At 41.2% G+C, this 16,855-nt stretch overlaps 1 protein-coding gene across 10 annotated transcripts in view; it reads left to right on the top strand.

The window, feature by feature from the left end:
• Positions 1-16,855, top strand: part of LTBP1 (latent transforming growth factor beta binding protein 1) — a 396,687-nt gene that overhangs the window by 220,638 nt on the left and 159,194 nt on the right. For all 10 annotated transcript variants that reach the window (XM_040993049.1, XM_040993050.1, XM_040993058.1 and 7 more), the window contains one exon: positions 1,237-1,511. In XM_040993049.1, the coding sequence (XP_040848983.1) occupies positions 1,237-1,511 (275 nt within the window). The remainder of the gene's footprint in view (positions 1-1,236; positions 1,512-16,855) is intronic.

Genomic DNA, 16,855 nt, shown 5'->3' on the forward strand with positions numbered 1-16,855 from the left:
ATTATTTAAAATCTGAGTCTTTGTATCAGAATATTGAATATTAGATTTTTTTTAAAAGATGTATTCATTTTACTTGAGAGAGAGAAACAAAAACAGAAACAGAAACATAGATTCCATCTTCTGTATCCCACCCAGATGGGCACGATGACCAAGGCTGAGGTCTAGGAGCTTCTTCCAGGTCTCCCACATGGATGCAGTGCCACAAGGCTTTGGGCTGTCCTTTGCTGATTTCGTAAGCCATAAGCAGGGGGCTGGATCGAAAGTGGAGCATCCGGCTCATGAACTGGTGCCCATGTGGTATACTGGCACTGCAGGTTGAGGATTAACTTGAAAGGCTGCTGCACCAGCTCCTAGATTTTGTCTCAGGTTTCAAAAATTAATCTTCTTATAATGCTAGAAAGGATGAAATTTTGTGTGTGCTGTAAGAAGCACGCACGTGTGTTTGTGTGTGTAAAATTTCTGGAACAAAATGTGCCTTTTAAAACTCGATTTGTTTTTATACTGGAAATAATGTAAATTCTTAAATTTCTTGGCTTGAGTTTTTGTGAGAATTCAATATTAATCAAATCCCTGAGTCTTTCCTATTATCATTTGATGGAATGCAAGCATGACAATAAACAACATAAATTTCGTAATTTCATGACTCTTGAAGAGTAATTTTTCCCTCAGGAATATGTTAGTGTTAAGTTTCAATTTCCCTTTATTTGTGAAGTTTTAAAAAAATATACAGATAAATTCAGGTAGAATCTTTTATTTTGCCTTTAAAATTCGATTTTATGAGAAAGACAGAGTTCCCAGCCACTGGCTCACTCCCCCAGATACCTGCCAGACTTGAGCCGGGCTGAAGCCAGGAACCTGGGATGCAGTTCAAGTCTGTCACGTGGGAGGCAGGGACCCATCCACTTTAACTATCACTGTTGCTTCTAGTGGAAGCTCAAATCAAAATCAGAAATCCATCTCCAGGCCAGACACCCCAGTCTGAGTCATAAGCCCCACACTTTGCAGTGTCACTGTTAGGCCACCCCCTACCGTTCTTCATCACTGTGCATGTACCATTTCATTCTCGAGGGTTTTAGGGTCTGTGCAGCAAAAAAGATACACTTGAGCGTAATTTCCATGGGCGTAGTATACGGGCATATCAACATGTATCTGTATAAAAATTACTTTTATGTTTTAAAAACCTGGGTTTGTTTTTAGATTCTTCCCGATTTACAAGCCTTCCTTCTGATGTTTCAGTGAAATTTCCTCCGAACATAGTCAACATCCACGTGAAGCACCCCCCTGAGGCGTCTGTGCAGATACACCAGGTCTCCAGGGTCGATGGCCCCACAGGCCAGAAGACGAAAGAAGTTCAACCGAGCCAATCCCAAAACTCTTACCAAGGATCCTCTTCCCAGAAGACCCAAACTGTACACTCGACATATTCCCACCAGCAGGTCATCCCTCACATCTATCCTGTGGCAGCCAAGACGCAGCTTGGCCGGTGTTTCCAGGAGACCATTGGATCACAGGTCAGCAATACTTGCCTGCTCGTCTTAGAAATGTTTTCTGTTGTGGTGCTGTGGTCAAATTCAAAGTAAGCTGGAAAAAAAAAGTGATTTTCTGTAGAGCGTTTGGTTGGCAGACTGAGATCCAGGTTTTGAAAGGATAAGCTATTTTTGTATAGTTTCTGGTGTGTGCAAAGCATGGCTCCCGTCAGTTATCTTGTTTAGTCTTAACAGAGTCCTTGAGCCCCATATTCTTGTCTCCACTGTTCAGATAAGGAAACTGGTTTCCTGCCACTAAGTGCAGGGAACATCCATGGCCACTCATCTTGGGTGGGGGGTGGGCATTAGGTAGTTCTAGGGAGAACACAGGGTCTGCTGAACCCCAAATGAAACCCTTTATTATGTGATCCTTTCCAGAAAGAAAAAAAAATGAGCAGATATAATATATATATGTGCAGATTTTAGGCAGTGAACTTATTTCTAGAAATATTGCCAGAAGTTCTTGATAACCTGTTTTTTGTTGTTGTTGTTGTTGTTGTTGTTGTTGTTAGGATGATCTGTGTATAGGCTGTTTACAAGATGCAGTATGGAAATACTATTTTGTAAAAGTAGTTAGTCATTTACAGGTCATAAAGTGCAGTGTAATCTTGAATCTGATGTGCAAATATAATTTGTCCTCTTTTCATAACTAGAATGACAGTGGTGGTTATTTGGAGTGCATCTGTGTTTACTTATGCTGTAGTCCTATATTTATATTATAAAGTGAGAAAAAGAATGCATTTTTCTTAGCTTTGCATTGAATATGTATAGTAAGGACAACCTGAAAATATTAGTCCTGCCACAACGACTCTGTGCTTTGGCATTATGTGATAATGGGTAGGCATTGTGTTGTAATTTTCCTCCTGTCCTTTGGTTATTGTTTAAATACCCTATGAAACAGTACGTGAGTTACACTTATTTTTGTCTTTTCTTGATCAAAAACTCCATGTGTGTGTTTGTGGGAGGAGAGAGAGGAGGGGAGAGAGGAGGGGCGAGTGGGGAGAGAAGAGAGAGTAGCAGAATCATTGTGGCTGTCTTAGAAACCTGGAAAGCATTGTTGGGTACTGAATGAGTCACTAGTGGGCTTCTCACCTTTGTTCTAGTGGTAGGAGGGACAATTGCTCTGTGGCCCTAACTGGAAAGAGCTTCCCTGGGGAATTTTAAGATCCTGATTAGAGCCTTGGGCCCAGTACATGGTGCCAGGGAATCAGCTTCCTAATCTGCAAAGTGGAAACAAGAATATGGGCCATTTGGACTTTACTAAGATTAAATAAGCTAATGAGTGTGAGCTCTGCTTTGCAGATGTCAAGCAACTATGTAAATATTACAGATACTGATAGAGTAGTTAGAAGAGGTGGCTGCCTATGGCATATGCTTTCAGTGAGACAGGGAAAGTCAACCCAAACACAACCTGTTATCTGCCCTGAAGGTCCTGTAATGTCACCCCTGGGGGCCTCAAATAGCTTTTCGTTCCTCCAATGATGTCCGATGTTAAGCAGCGCTTTTAGGAGAAGCATCATCGTCAGTTTAAATTCAGCTAGAAAATAAGGACTGGAATTGGGTACGAAGACAAGGTTTTGATAGGGGCAGTGGAGCTGAATATAAACTTGATCCAGTTCACAGTTTTGTAGCAGACTAGTCTTGGAGACAGAGGACACATTTTGTGCCATTTTCATTGTTTAGTCATTTCAGCCTAGGTTGGTCATGGAGAAAGAAAAAAGCAGACCCTTTTAAAATTGTGTGCCCAGGACCTTTCTCCCTGGTTTCCAAGTTGGAACACGAATGATGAAAAGCAAGAAAGTAAGGCATGGCAAACTTGTTATTCCTGTGTAATATTGTACGGAAGATTATTAACCAGCAATGAGGAAAACAGACTGTTTATTTGTAAACCTAAACTGGACAATACAGTCTTCATGAATTGCATAATTGAGTTACACAAATAATTTGAGCTCAGTGGAATACTTTTGCCTTATCTGGATACTTCTCTGACTTTGGGTCTAAATGATCCAGACAGTGATCTCAATTCTTAATTCATTTTGCATGTGTAGTCGCTAATACACAGCTTCAAAATAAGATCTGTTTTCAAGAAGATTTCTAAGCTTATATTTATTCATTTGCCATTTATGAGAAATGTGGGGATTGTTCATAATTGCCTAATTTGTGTAATTAAGATGACCCATGTAGTAAAAAAAAAATTAATACTGAGTGGCTGTTAGGATATAGGTTATCCAGTAATATCTGAAAACATTTAAATTTTCCCGCTGTGGTTGGTTTGCAGCATAGATATATGCAGGAGGTATAGGTGAGTTCAAAATTACTGACACAGTGGTTTTCCAGAAGTATCCAAAAAAGGCACAAGTGTTCGTTATTGCTTTTTTCAGTGGAAATATTCTTGTTTGTGGCAAAGTTCAACTATTAAAGCTTGAATAAAATAGTAATCAATATGCAACTATGTTTATATATTGCTGTGAAAATCCATATGCAAAACTAATTTCGCAGAAATAGTCCTTATGTGTGGCACGTTATCATAGGCAATAACATTGGAATTAAACTCGGGATGAATCTATTTGACGTCAGGGACACTTCAAAGAGTAGAATTTCAGAACTATTTGGATATAAAGAAGAAAAATGGACAATCGGTTAAGAAGCCAAACTCCCAGAGCAAAGGGAGAGAATCATTAGACTGAAGAATGAGAATGTTGTAACAATAAGAGGTTTTGGGAAAATACAAAAGCAAGTACAATAGCCTGGGATTCCTGGCAGGCTTTTGGGCAGATCTGAAGCCTCTTAAATCTAAAGCCTAATGCAACTAAGCGGCTTGATGGCAAGGTCAAGATATCATGATACAGAGATCTCACTGGAGGTGAAGTCATCTGACAGTATGAAGCTTTTTACAGCAGCACGCTTCAAGTGCTGTTGCCAGAAGGAGCAGATCTGAATTACATCAAACCTCTAAAACCCTTCCAGCTGATAGGAAATACTAAAGGTGAAGAACAAGCTAAAAATATCTCTCACAGGGGGAAAATCAGTTAGATCCATAGCATCAGACGTTGCTATCTGGCTTTTTTAGAAAAAATTACACCATGGGGAAAAATGGGATGACTTAATAAATGTAATTTCAAAACTAATTAAATATTGATTTTTAAAGAAAGATAATTCGAGATGTATTTTTGGAGCAGTTAGAGAAATAGGGATATCAGCTGGCTCTTGGGTGAGGTTTCAGAATTACTAATTTTTTATTGTGGTAGTAGCATTGGGCATTATTCAGGGAGATTAATGCTGAGAGTTTTAGGGGTGAAATGCCATGATGTCTATAATGTACTTTCAAATGCATGGCAAAATGGTAATAGTAACTGACTTTTAGAGTTTCATATATAAGTGGTTATTATTCCTTGGGTATCAGCATATTAGAAGCTTCCTATTGAAAAACAAGGAAAAATTGTCAAAATTTACTTAACATGTGCACATGTCCATCATTGTGTTTTGAAGCTGAATTTTAAAATCTAATTCAGTACATTTAAGGATCTTTAATTTTTTTTTAACCCTGCTTTTTAGTGGGATGGATGAGTTGAGTGTGGGGATGCTAGATGTGGGAACGGCCGAGAGAAATCATTCTTATGCCAGCGTGGAATGACTGGGGGCCAATCTAGGAAGTCAAGTTCAAAAGAAAGACATGGATGTAGGAGGTTTTGTGAAGAATCAGACAAGAGGATTTTATTATAGACAGAAATGAAGAGAAAAACCACAGTGTGTTGGACTACTGTGAAGGGTCTCATTTCAGAAATCAGGGACATAATCACTGTGATTGATTCGTTGACTCGTAAGGCAGTGGAAGTTGAGTGGCTGCATCATTGTCGCAAGCGGTCCCTTCTCTGATGGATGCTTACAGAAGTGTGATCTTGACATTAGTGAAGGAGTGGTAGGGTGGGAATGGCGTCTAATTCTGTACTAGAGAAGATATTAGATTCATGGAGAAAATTCCTGACTCTAAAAATTCCTGACTCAAAGTCATAACAACAGAAAGTTTCTTTAGAATATATGAGCATATTTTAAGAGGTTCATGGGAAATAAAGGGTTTTTTTGAATCTTGGAAATCCATGAATAGTTTTTTTTTTTTTTATAAAAGGCACTTTTTGAAGACCCATCATATTTTCAAGGGAGAGCAATTCAGTCCGTTACAATGGGAATAGCAATTTTTGGAATGTTTTTCATCTTGAGGGAGTGCCAAGATGTGAAGGGAAAATATTCCTATGGTTTTACTATTGCAGAAAGCGATGTTTAATCTTTCAGAGTTCTAAAAATGTTTTCTTGTTTTAAGATCGTAGAAAGCATAGATTCTTTTTTTAATGTAAATCAGGCTGGAATTCACTTTATTCCAAGGATAGATATGAATCTAATAAAACTTGGAGCATGCCTAAGAGGAATAGCTCTTTTGAATGTAAGTCAAGGTTGAAGTAGTTGGCAAGTCAGAGTATTGGCAAAGTTAGACATCTATGCCACTGCAGTAAATTGTACTCTCTGTTTATGTGAAAACTTTTGAGTGCGTGTGTGCACCGAACAATAGAGTTAGAATTGAAACTCCCGTGGTTGTACTTAACTAGCTGCTTTCGGGGGAACCTTATGGTTTCATGTATTTAAAACTGTAATATTTCCATTCTGTTTTCACCAGAGACAAGGTTTCAGAAAATCCCTCTAAAATCTGTTTTTGTGCAACACAGAGATAGTATTTATGTGTACCTTTTCCATTGTATGTGAGTGTCCTTTGCTTTAAATTCTCTTGATGATGACCTTTAAATCAAGATTACTTGGCATCTGATTTCTTGATTGTTTCCAGCGTGTCCTGCTTCTTGCTCTGTTGTACCAGTGATGCCAGGGAGTAGGCAAAGGCCTCGAATGTGAAGAGTTTAGAATTGTAACAGAGTTTGGGGTCCAACTTCCATATTGGGTGTGTTGTTGCCTAGTCCCACAGTCCTGAGCTCTTCACTGAACACAGGTGGTGTGTCTTATTTACATGTAAATGTTACAGGAAGGGACAGGAATTGAGGTACTTTCTGCCTTTCCTATTGCACATGCTGATGCATGTAAGCACGTGAGTTAATCAAGAAGCACAGAGCCAGTGGAAAAGCTCAAGTAGAGGTCAACAGAGGAAATGGATGTTGTTCTCTTCTAGAACAGATGAGGCTGATCAAATATCACATGAATCTTTTATAGTTGCAACTATAAAATCTTCGTAAAGGTTTAAAGAAGAAGTCACAAGACACAAAGTCTAATTGAGTTCTTTGATATATTTTTTCCAGAAGAAATAGATTTTTTGTGGATTGAGTAGAAAAGGAAGGGCCAGCATTTGATGTGAAATCCCAAAATTATTGGAAAGGCCTTTCTTTCCTCTAATTATTCTTTGTATGAATAATTAAGCCTTGGGGTAAAATTAATTTAAAGTGACAGAAGAACTATTTGAGCTTCTCTTAGAGGTGCCAAAAGTTGTTTCAGCACTTCTCTTTGGGCAGGAAAAATGGAAACAGAGTGGACCATTGGAGAAGAAGATTGTTTAATTGGAGATAGGTCCATTTTGGCAGATAAGTTCAGTAATATCCTCAGGGTCTAAAACTTGACTCTGGAGCACACACACACGTGCACACCTCTGAAGGCCCAAATAGATGCACTTAGGTTTTTTTTTTTTTTTTTTAAGTAAACATGACTGAGAAATTAACAGGAAATTGTGAGCTCATCGAAGTGGAAAGCATCCTAATTACATGGCTGAAAAGTATTTTGTTGAAAACATTTCCGTACTTTTGTCACAAGACTTTGAAAGAAGAAAAACATTTCCATGTTTCCGCTGCACAGGAGTCAATGATAAACTGGGGGGATGAATGTGATGCTTGTGAATTCCACATGGCAGAGGAAAGAGACATCAATGAATGAATGATGGCAGCATAGGTTAGATGGGTGGCGAAATTTTACAATGTCTTTTCAGTGTTAACAAATGAAATTCTGCTTAAAAATCTGACCCTTTAATGCCCGCATGGTGGCCTAGTGACTAAAGTCCTCATCTTACGCGCACTGGGATCCTATATGGGCAGCAGGTCTAATCTTGACTGCCCCGCTTCCCATCCAGCTCCCTGTTTGTGGCCTGGGAAAACAGTCAAGGACAGCCCAAAGCCGTGGGATCCTGCATTCACGTGGGAGACCTGGAAGAGGCTCCGGGCTCCTGGCTCTTGGCTTCAGATCAACTCCAGCCATTATGGCCACTTGGGGAATGAATCATCAGATGGAAGATCTTCCTCTCTGTCTCTCTTCCTCTTTGTATATCTGACTTGCCAATAAAAATCAATCTTCAAAAAAAAAATCTGGCCTTTTAATTTCTACAAGATATTCTCTGACTGAAGCAAGATCACTGGATTGAGTGCTAAAGCTGTGACAAACCGGTTTTGTCGTGTCACACAGTATATCAGAATCAACATAACATTTTTCACCTTGATTATTGCTGTTCAGGGAATTCATACAGTACCTATGTAGATGAAAAGTATAAGGAAACAAATACTTAGAAAACATTGTTCCCAAAGCTTTCACCCTGTTGTGGTTGCGGTCCTTTCTTCTGTGGGAAAGCGAACTGAGTGAGGCAGGCGGGGTTGGCTTAGGGTAGAGGTGAGTATGAGAGTATTTCAGAAAATGTGTAGAGAAACTGAATCAAGATATATGTAATTTGACTCAAACATCTTGAAACCTGTGCATAGGTTTTTGTAATACATATTTTCTCTGAACTTTCTGTACATCCCTTAAAATTGTTTTCCACCAGAATAAACTAGTCTTTTAATTTCATGTTTCCATGAACTGGTTTCAAAGCCCCCTTGTATGTCACCCACTTTCCTTCTGCGTTGCCTGGGCCACATGCTTTTGAGGGTGAGCTTGGTGAAGGGCTTGACCTTGACCTACTATCAGAGGCACTGCTGCGCTGGTTGGAGAATGCAGGGCAGGCACTGTCCACATCCGCCTTCTTTGTGAGCAGGGAGCCCTGCTTGTGCGTGCTGATCACATTTACTGAAGTTTTGGCCTACTTCAGGTGGAATAAGTCATTAACACCAGGCACTTCCTATGCCATCTGGGTTTTTCTTCAGTGTCCCGCACAAGTACTCCTTTGGCATAATCTAAGAAATACTTAATTGAGTGTTGGGTAGTCTAGCTGTTTCTAGTGGCTCAGAAGTGGCTGCTCTTCATAGCCATCCATGCCAAGCCTTACCTATGTCAACAGAGAGGGTCTCCCTGAAGGTATCGTACGCCTCTCTTGATTGGTGCTGGAGCTTGTAGGGGTTTACTGAACTTATTCCAGCAACCACTGCCAGATTGACTTCATGCAGGGGCCCACAGTCTTGCCTGGAGTCTCAAAAGATCAGTTAAGACAGGGATAAGTTCCAAGGGGAAAAAGCACCGCATGTGAAGAGAGCATGTCTGTGTGTCATTGGGCTTCTGCCAGTGGAAGGGAGAAGGGCTCGTTTTACTTGGATTGAGAATGTGGGGCTGAGACATTAGGATAATCAAAATACAGATTCTTAGGTCTGAACCGGAGTAGTGCAGAGAATGGCTTGTGACCCAGACATTACCCTTGTACAGCGTCATGGCCAGTGTTTACCCAGGCAGATGCCATCTGGAAACTGGTGTCCCTCTACTTCAAGTATGTGCACGCCCTGACCTGAAGACTAGAGGGTTCATCAGTTCTCCCTGTGCTCACCTCTCAGATGCTTTTCTCATTTTATTGGCGGTGAGATTGCCTTTATCATGACTTACAGTATCAAATTTTAAAATTTGGTACCTCTGGGGTTGACTAAAATTATGAGCTGATTAATAATTAGACTTCAATTTAGACACAGGAGTAGACACAGTTATGGAGCAGCCGGTGGGGAGGGGGCTGAGCCCTCTGAGCCTAGCACAAGGGCGAGCATCTCAGTTTGTCTCTGAAGATGACAGTTCTGAACAGCTTGGTAGTTGTTTTTACAAACCACAGCTCAGAGTGTTGGTTGATTTAGGTGCTATATGTTACAGGAAATATTTGAAGATTCATTGCTGGTATTTCCAGGATCTGATAATTGTTTCTTGGCTCTGTGAGAGCCCTTGGAATTGAGGTTTGCAAAAACAAAATGAAATTGCATAGCTTCCTAAAAGGCAAGTTCTCTGTGATCTGTCACAGTGGTAGTGAGAGCAGCAGCTTCAATCCATGCTGAGATGACAAGTGTGTCCTCTCCCCTCTTCTCTGGCTTCCCAGAATTCTCTGAAGGAATTGTCTCATAGACAGCTTATGAATTGCATAAGAAGTCCAGGCTTACTTTGGTAGTGTTCTTCCCTTCAGACCATTTACTGCATTCTTCTGAAATGTAGTTCTTCTTTATTTAAATATCAGAGTTGTAGAGAAAGGAGGAGGGAGGGAATGAAGGGATCATCTTCCGTCTGCTACTCAACTCTCCCGAAGGCCACAAGGACCAGGGCTGTTCCAGGCTGGAGTCAGGACCGGAAGCTTCTTTTCAGTCTCTCACATGCGTGCAGAACCCTAAGTGCTTCAGCTGTCTTGTGCTCCTTTCCCATGAACATTAGCATGGAGCTGGATTGGAAGCAAAGCAACTGGGTCTTGAACAGCCACCAGCCGTAATACTGGCCCCTCGTCGACTATCTTCTTTTATTTTTTTATAAGATTTGTTTTGATTGTTAAGTCAGATATACAGAGAGGAGGAAAGACAGAGAAAGATCTTCATCTGTTGATTCACTCCCCAAGTGGCCGCAATGGCTGGGCCTGAGCCAATCCAAAGCCACAAGCCAGTTGCTTCTTCTGGGTCTCCTACTTGGGTATAGGGTTCCAAGGCTTTGGGCCGTACTCAACTACTCTCTCAGGCCATACGCAGGAGGGTGGATGGGAATTGGAGCAGCTGGGACATGAACCAGCATCTCTATGGGATCCTGGTGCTTACAAGGCAAGAACTTTAGCTTCTAGGCTACTATACTGGACCCTGACTACATTCTTAATCTGAATTTCCAGTGGCCAGGTCAATTCCAAGGAATAAGATTTGTTACCATTGATGGTTTTCAGCTCTGAGGAATTCTAAAGTTTGAACAGAGGAGTGCCACATGTTTTAAACAAAGAGTGGGACCTCCATGCAACCATTTTGCAAAGAGAACTGGTTCAGAATGTGCAAGCTTTAAGAGTCTTGCTCAGAATATAATGTCAGCTTCCTGTTAACACATATCTTGAGAAGCAACACGTGATGGCTTGAGGAATGGGATCCCTGGGAGACCTGAGTTGAATTCCCAGTTTCTTGCCTGATCCAGCCCTGGCTGTTGGAGAAATTTGGATTGTGAACTAGAGTATAGAGGGTCATTGTTCTTTCTCTCTTTCTTTTAAATAAGATAAGCAAATAATAAGCATTTTTTTAAAAAGAACATAATGAGGCTGGCATTGTGGTCTGGTGGGTTAAGCCACTGCCCACAAAGCCAGCCTCCAGATGAGTATACTAGTTTGAGTTCTGACTCCATTTCCAATCTGTCTCTTTGCTAATGTGCATGGAGAAGCCATGGAAGAAGGCTCAGTTGTTTGGTCTCCTGACACCCATGTGGGAGACCCACATGGAGTTCTAGGCTCCTGCTTTTAGGCTGAATCAGCCCTGGATGTTATAGCTGTTTGGGAAGTAAACCAGTGGGTAGAAGAGAGCTCTCTCTCTCTCTCTCTCTCTCTCTCTCTCTCTCTCTCTCTCTCTCTCTCTCTCTCTCTCCATTTATTATGTTTATTTGAAAGAGTAACACACAGAGAGAGGAATCTTCCAATTATTGCTTCACTCCCTGAATGGCTACGATGGTCAAATTGGGGCAGGCCAAAGCCAAGATCCAGGGCCTTCATCCCAGTCCCCCATATTGGTGAGGCACCCTGAACTTGGACCATCTTCCATTGCTTTTGTCAGATGCCTTAGTGGGGAGCTGGATGTGAAGCACAGTAACTGGGACAGGAACCAGCGTTCTGATGTAGGGTTCCCATGTTGCAGGCTTTGGCTTAACCCACTGCACTGTAGTGCTGGCCCTGTGGCAGTTTTTATTTCTTTTTTTTCCATACTGCTAGACACTTCTGACACTAACCTATATCACAAGACGTCTGGTCAGAACCATCTGTCCAAATGTCAAGTGCAGTGAACACAGCAGTGATCTCTAACCTCACTTTGAAAGGTTCCTTTCAAGTGACAATCCCCCCAAAGCCTTGGAGGACTGTCTCAATCCATACTGCTGTCTCTTCCCTGAATTCTTAAATCCTCACTGCATTTAGAATCTAATAGGACTGTTCTAATCTTAGGATTGTCCCTTTGGGCCCCCTTGGTTCTGTCCTACAAGCTTGTGCTTTCCCTGAGGGCAGGACCACTCACAAAGTGAGCCCAGTGCTGGACGCAGAGGAGTTGTTTGGAAATACATCTGTGCTACTGCTAGGCTAGCTTGGGCTTCAGTAAGGAGTGAGTGTGTGGTGGACACCTGATAGCATCGGAAGGCTCTGCAAACATACCTTGCAGGGTGTAAAGCTGCTGTTGGCACCATCCCGAACATGCAAGGCACCTCAGCCCCCTACAGCCTGGTCTGGTGCTATCCAGGATGCTCAGGACTTAGTCCACAGCAAGTCACATGATCCTCCCTGCTAGTGCATTGGGCTGAATGGGCAGACATGTAAACGTATTTGGAGATGGAATGTAGAAGATCATTCAGGTTAAATAACATTGTTTGAGTGGGAGCTGCAATGTGGAAGGATTGGCATCCAAGGAGGATGAGTGCATCACTGAGTACATGCTGTCTGCTACTTTCCCCACACCTCTGCATGAAGAGGTGGTCATGTGACTACAGCAGGCGCTACTACCAGAACCGAGATGTAAGGGGCCTTTGCTGAATGAGCCTTGCTGGCAATTTGGTTTGGGGCTTCCAGCTTCTGGTAATGTGAAGGGATAAACATTGAGCCACTGCCTGTGATTTTTTTTTTTTGTCCTATAACCCACGGTAAGACAGAGATATCACAAATTGGGTTAAACAAGTGACTCTTTGAACAAGGAAGTGAGCACAAGAATCATGGCTCCCTGCTCTAAGTGATTCTAAATGAAACTGTTACTTACTGCCCCCCGTCTTCTTACTTAAAAATTATTTTTTATTGGAAAGGTAGATTTAGAAAAAGGAGAGACAGAAAGATCTTCCATCCACTGGTTCACTCCCCAGATGGCTGCAACAGCCAGAGCTGAGCCGGTTCAGAGCCAGGAGCCAGAGCTGCTTCTGGGTCTTCCATGCGGGCACCATTATAGCGTCAGCCTGGGGGAAAACAGGTCTTTATGTTCATGCTTCTGGGGATGACGCAGTTGCCATCAATGGAATAACTATGCCTCTGTGCACATCTTGATTTTCTCTCCTGGAATGAATCTTTTTAGACACATCCTTGGAAGTAGAACTTAACAAAGTTTTGGTCTATTCCCTATTTGCATCAGAATTTCTGATCTCATTTGTTGTCTTGCCCCATAGGAAGGGCTGGTAGGAATTAAGATGTCTGGATATTATTATGACAACCCTTGATTTTTGTTTGTATACTTTAAGAAGAATAAATTATACAGATCTAAATCAGATTGACTTGACTGCTAAAATGAGCATTTATTCTAGAGGTGGAGAAAATCAGCAGCCCTAAGTTGATTGTTTCTTTAGAATCAGAATGTCAAATGAAAGCGTAAGGTTTATACTTCAGACTTTTTCTCCTTCTGTAGGTTACTTTAAAAACCATTTTTCCCTTAGTGTGACTTATAAAATACTATTTTATAAGCTAAAGGAGTCGTCTGGAATTCTTTGAAGCCCATGGTTTGGCTTCAGCAAGCTTTAAACAAATATACGATCAGAAATCAATGTGGGTACATTTCCAGCACTGAATGCCCTAGTCACAGTAGATGCTTTGTAAAATCAATAGCCTGAAATATCAGAGGATTATGGCTATATCAGATACCCGAAAGGCCTAACATTGTTTTAATTACTCTAATAAAAGAAAGCTGGGTGGACTTTAAAAAAAAAAAGGGGAAAAAACCCTTGCTTATAAAGAATGTTCTGCTTAAGCCAAAGCAAATTTTTTACTAGTTCTTTTAGAAAGTCTGGAAGTGTTTAAGTCTTTTCCTCTTCATATGAGACAATGCCTGTTACCCTGCCAGCACTCCATTGGACAAGGCTTTGTGTTATGACGGTGGGTCTGTGGAACAAGTGGGTCCAGTATGTCCTTCGACTTGTATTAGCTGTACAATTCAGAGGTTTGGCACTCTTCCCTTATCTGTGCATAGAAATATACATATTTTGTGTTGGAGTACAGGACTTTGGAGAGCTTTAAGGTTTCTGGTTTGCTTTGGGACCGTGGTAAAAGCAGTGGTTAGAAGAATGCCTTTTTGCTCAGAAGGTGGGGAGTGAATTTGCCCAAGTAGAGATGTGTTTCTATTGTGAAAATGTTGGTAACAGCGGCAAAGAAGGCTGGCTCAGAAATTTGGATTAATCCAGTCTATTTCCTACAGTAAGAATTCTCTCTATAAAGAACCTCTTTTTAGTTTTTTACGTATGGAAGTCCAAGAATGCCACAACTTGGAATGGCATTCCTTAACTAGATTGAGTGTACCAAGGACAGCTTATTCTTGGCAGAATATCTCGGAGTTTTGTGTCAATTTTGGTGTGGGGAAGCACAGTTCTGACTGTGAGTAGCTTTCAGGATGGCATTTGCATAAGCAGAATGACTTTGGGAACGTACCTGAGCAGTGTGGGGGGAGGACTAACTATGTAACAGTGTACACTGGCTCCACACATGTAAAGTCTTCATATCCATATTAGATAATTTGTGAGAGTTTACCTGTTGATTCGCTAAATTTCATTCATCATAGTACTATGTTAATAATGTAATAAAGGTCTATTTAAGAGCTCTAACTGTTTTCAGGAAGGTGAACAGCCCCTGACCTATCTGTGTGTTGGCAGGTGAAGCAAAGGAAGTTTGCTGCTGTGATGACTGATCAGACTGAACCAGGTCAGAGGAGGTGGGCAGGATGAAGTAAGATAGCTGTTAAGGAAATGAGTGAAGTAACCTGGCTGGCAGGCCATGAACCTGTAATGGGCGTGGATCTTCACAGACTGGGCCGGATGCAGGAGTATTTTCTAGCACTACTCCCTGGCTTTGCTCAGTTCTGCACTGCAGCTTTCATGGAACCCAAGAATTTGGGCATATAAGTCAGCCTTAGCCATTAGTCTGATCTCAGTGTTATTGATGAGAAAGCTGACATCCAGAGAAGTATATTATTTTGCTTAACATTCAGTACTGAGTTCATAGCAAGTGTGAGCTAAACCTATGGCTTCCTGGTTCCCAGTCCAGTGTTTCTTCTCACTGTTACATCTTGTCTTCTAGGCCATCTGTTCAGGAGGTGGAGCAGTCACAATATCCTGTTATAATTATCTGTACCAGCTGAGATGGGCATGTTGTCTGGGGCCTCTCTTGGTTAGAGGATCCCGTGTGCTGTTACTTTGTGATTATACCATTGGCACTGGTGGTGGGGCTGCACTTTCACTGTGACAAAGAGAATCTTGACATTTCCACGGTGAAATCGTCTGCTGTGTTAGCGCTGATTTTGTTGATATTAATGGGTTGATGGATGGTAGCACAGCAGTCTCATGCTATGCTGCTTGAGTGAAATTAAAGAGAAATCTTATCGCAGACCCTCTACAACACTGAATCTGTTTCCTTATTATGTATTGTGCTTTTGATAAAATCTAAATTTTCAATAAAATATTGGATATGTTCATTCTATTACTCTAGCTTGAATGCCGTGTGTGTGTGTATGTGTGTATGTATGTTTTTTTTTCTCCTCTATTGAATCTGGGTTGTTGAATATTGAGTCAGCGTTAAACAGCTCATTCTTTTGTTAACTAAACCCAACTGAATGAAAGAGGGACTTCAGCAAAGGGTCTATTACTGACAGAAGTGCTGCATGCTGCCCGCATGGCTGCCACAGGTAGTCTGTCTCAATAGGTTGTCACGGTTGTCTCAAGAGCTCTATGAAAATACATTTTTAGATGAATATTTTTAGTTTTGATACAGAGGGAAAAATGGTGAACTTTGCCCATGGTCATGTCGATGGTGATTGATAAAGAGTAAAACCATTTTGTCCATCTTTAGGAGCTGTGTCTTGCCAGTTAGCACTGCCATGAGGAACAGTCCTTCACGTTCCTGTTCCCTGGGCCCATTGGCCATACAAATGTGCGGAAAGAGCAGTTACGCTGTGAAGATGTGCTGAAGCTGCAGGGTGGGTGGCTGGCCCAGGGGCTGCCAGTGCTAGGTTGCTTCTGCATTGCGTCTGCCCAGCATTTGTCAGGGGACAGTGATCACCTGTTTTCTTTGAGGAGGATTATACTTAATGAATATTTGATAATTACCCAGCTTCATTTTTCTTCTTTGTGTTTCTGATTATATCTTAAACATGATTCCTGATTTGCCCTGTGAATGATGTACAATCCTGGTCATTGTTCCTGATGTTGGAGAGAAAATACCCAGCATGGAAAACTATACCTTTAGGACATGTAATCTCTTGCTTTTCATCATTTTTTTCCCTGTATTTGCCACTGTTGAAAGAATGCCAATTCATTAGTAAGAAGCAATGTAAACCTTTTAGCTGTCGGAAAAGGAACTGTAACATTTCCTTTTGCCTGTCTATTTGTTGGTTTTTATCGAACTACAAATCTAATATTTGGAAAGCTCCCCGTGGCTTAGCTCCACCTCATGACTTTCCGCACCAACTCTTTGTTCTTTTTCATCTTTGGCCTGGCTTCTCTGTCCTAACCCACCCTGCCTGATCCCAGTCGGTGGCTGGGCTTGTACCTAACTTGAGCTGTTGTCCTTGTATTTGGAATATATCCCCAGCAGAAGCCATTGAGTCATTTCTTTGTCTCAGCTCTTGCCTAAACAGTCCTGCTTTCTCTTGTAAGAATTACAATGAATCAGACTTACATTTTGTTTTGTCTTTTCCCTCAGTGCAAACTCTGAGGACTAGTTTCTAAAAACCATGTCGCTTCAACATCTTAAGTTCTGTTTATTTGCCACTTTGGCTCTGTGCCTCTTTTGAGAAAATGTTCTTTCTTCAAGCTTAAAATATTTCATACTTCATTATAAAATGGTTCCTGATAACAAAATAAAATGAGTAATATACATGTGATAAGGATTTTATTATTACCATTTTTAAACATCTTAAATAGTGAAAATAAGTTGTAAGTTCACATTACAGCTGTCTTTATGGAAGGGTCCTTAATAATCAAATACCCGAGCACAGTTT

Source organism: Ochotona curzoniae, unplaced genomic scaffold (genome assembly GCF_017591425.1).
Source record: "Ochotona curzoniae isolate NIBS_2020 unplaced genomic scaffold, NIBS_Ocur_1.0 contig_883, whole genome shotgun sequence".
NCBI lineage: Eukaryota > Metazoa > Chordata > Mammalia > Lagomorpha > Ochotonidae > Ochotona > Ochotona curzoniae.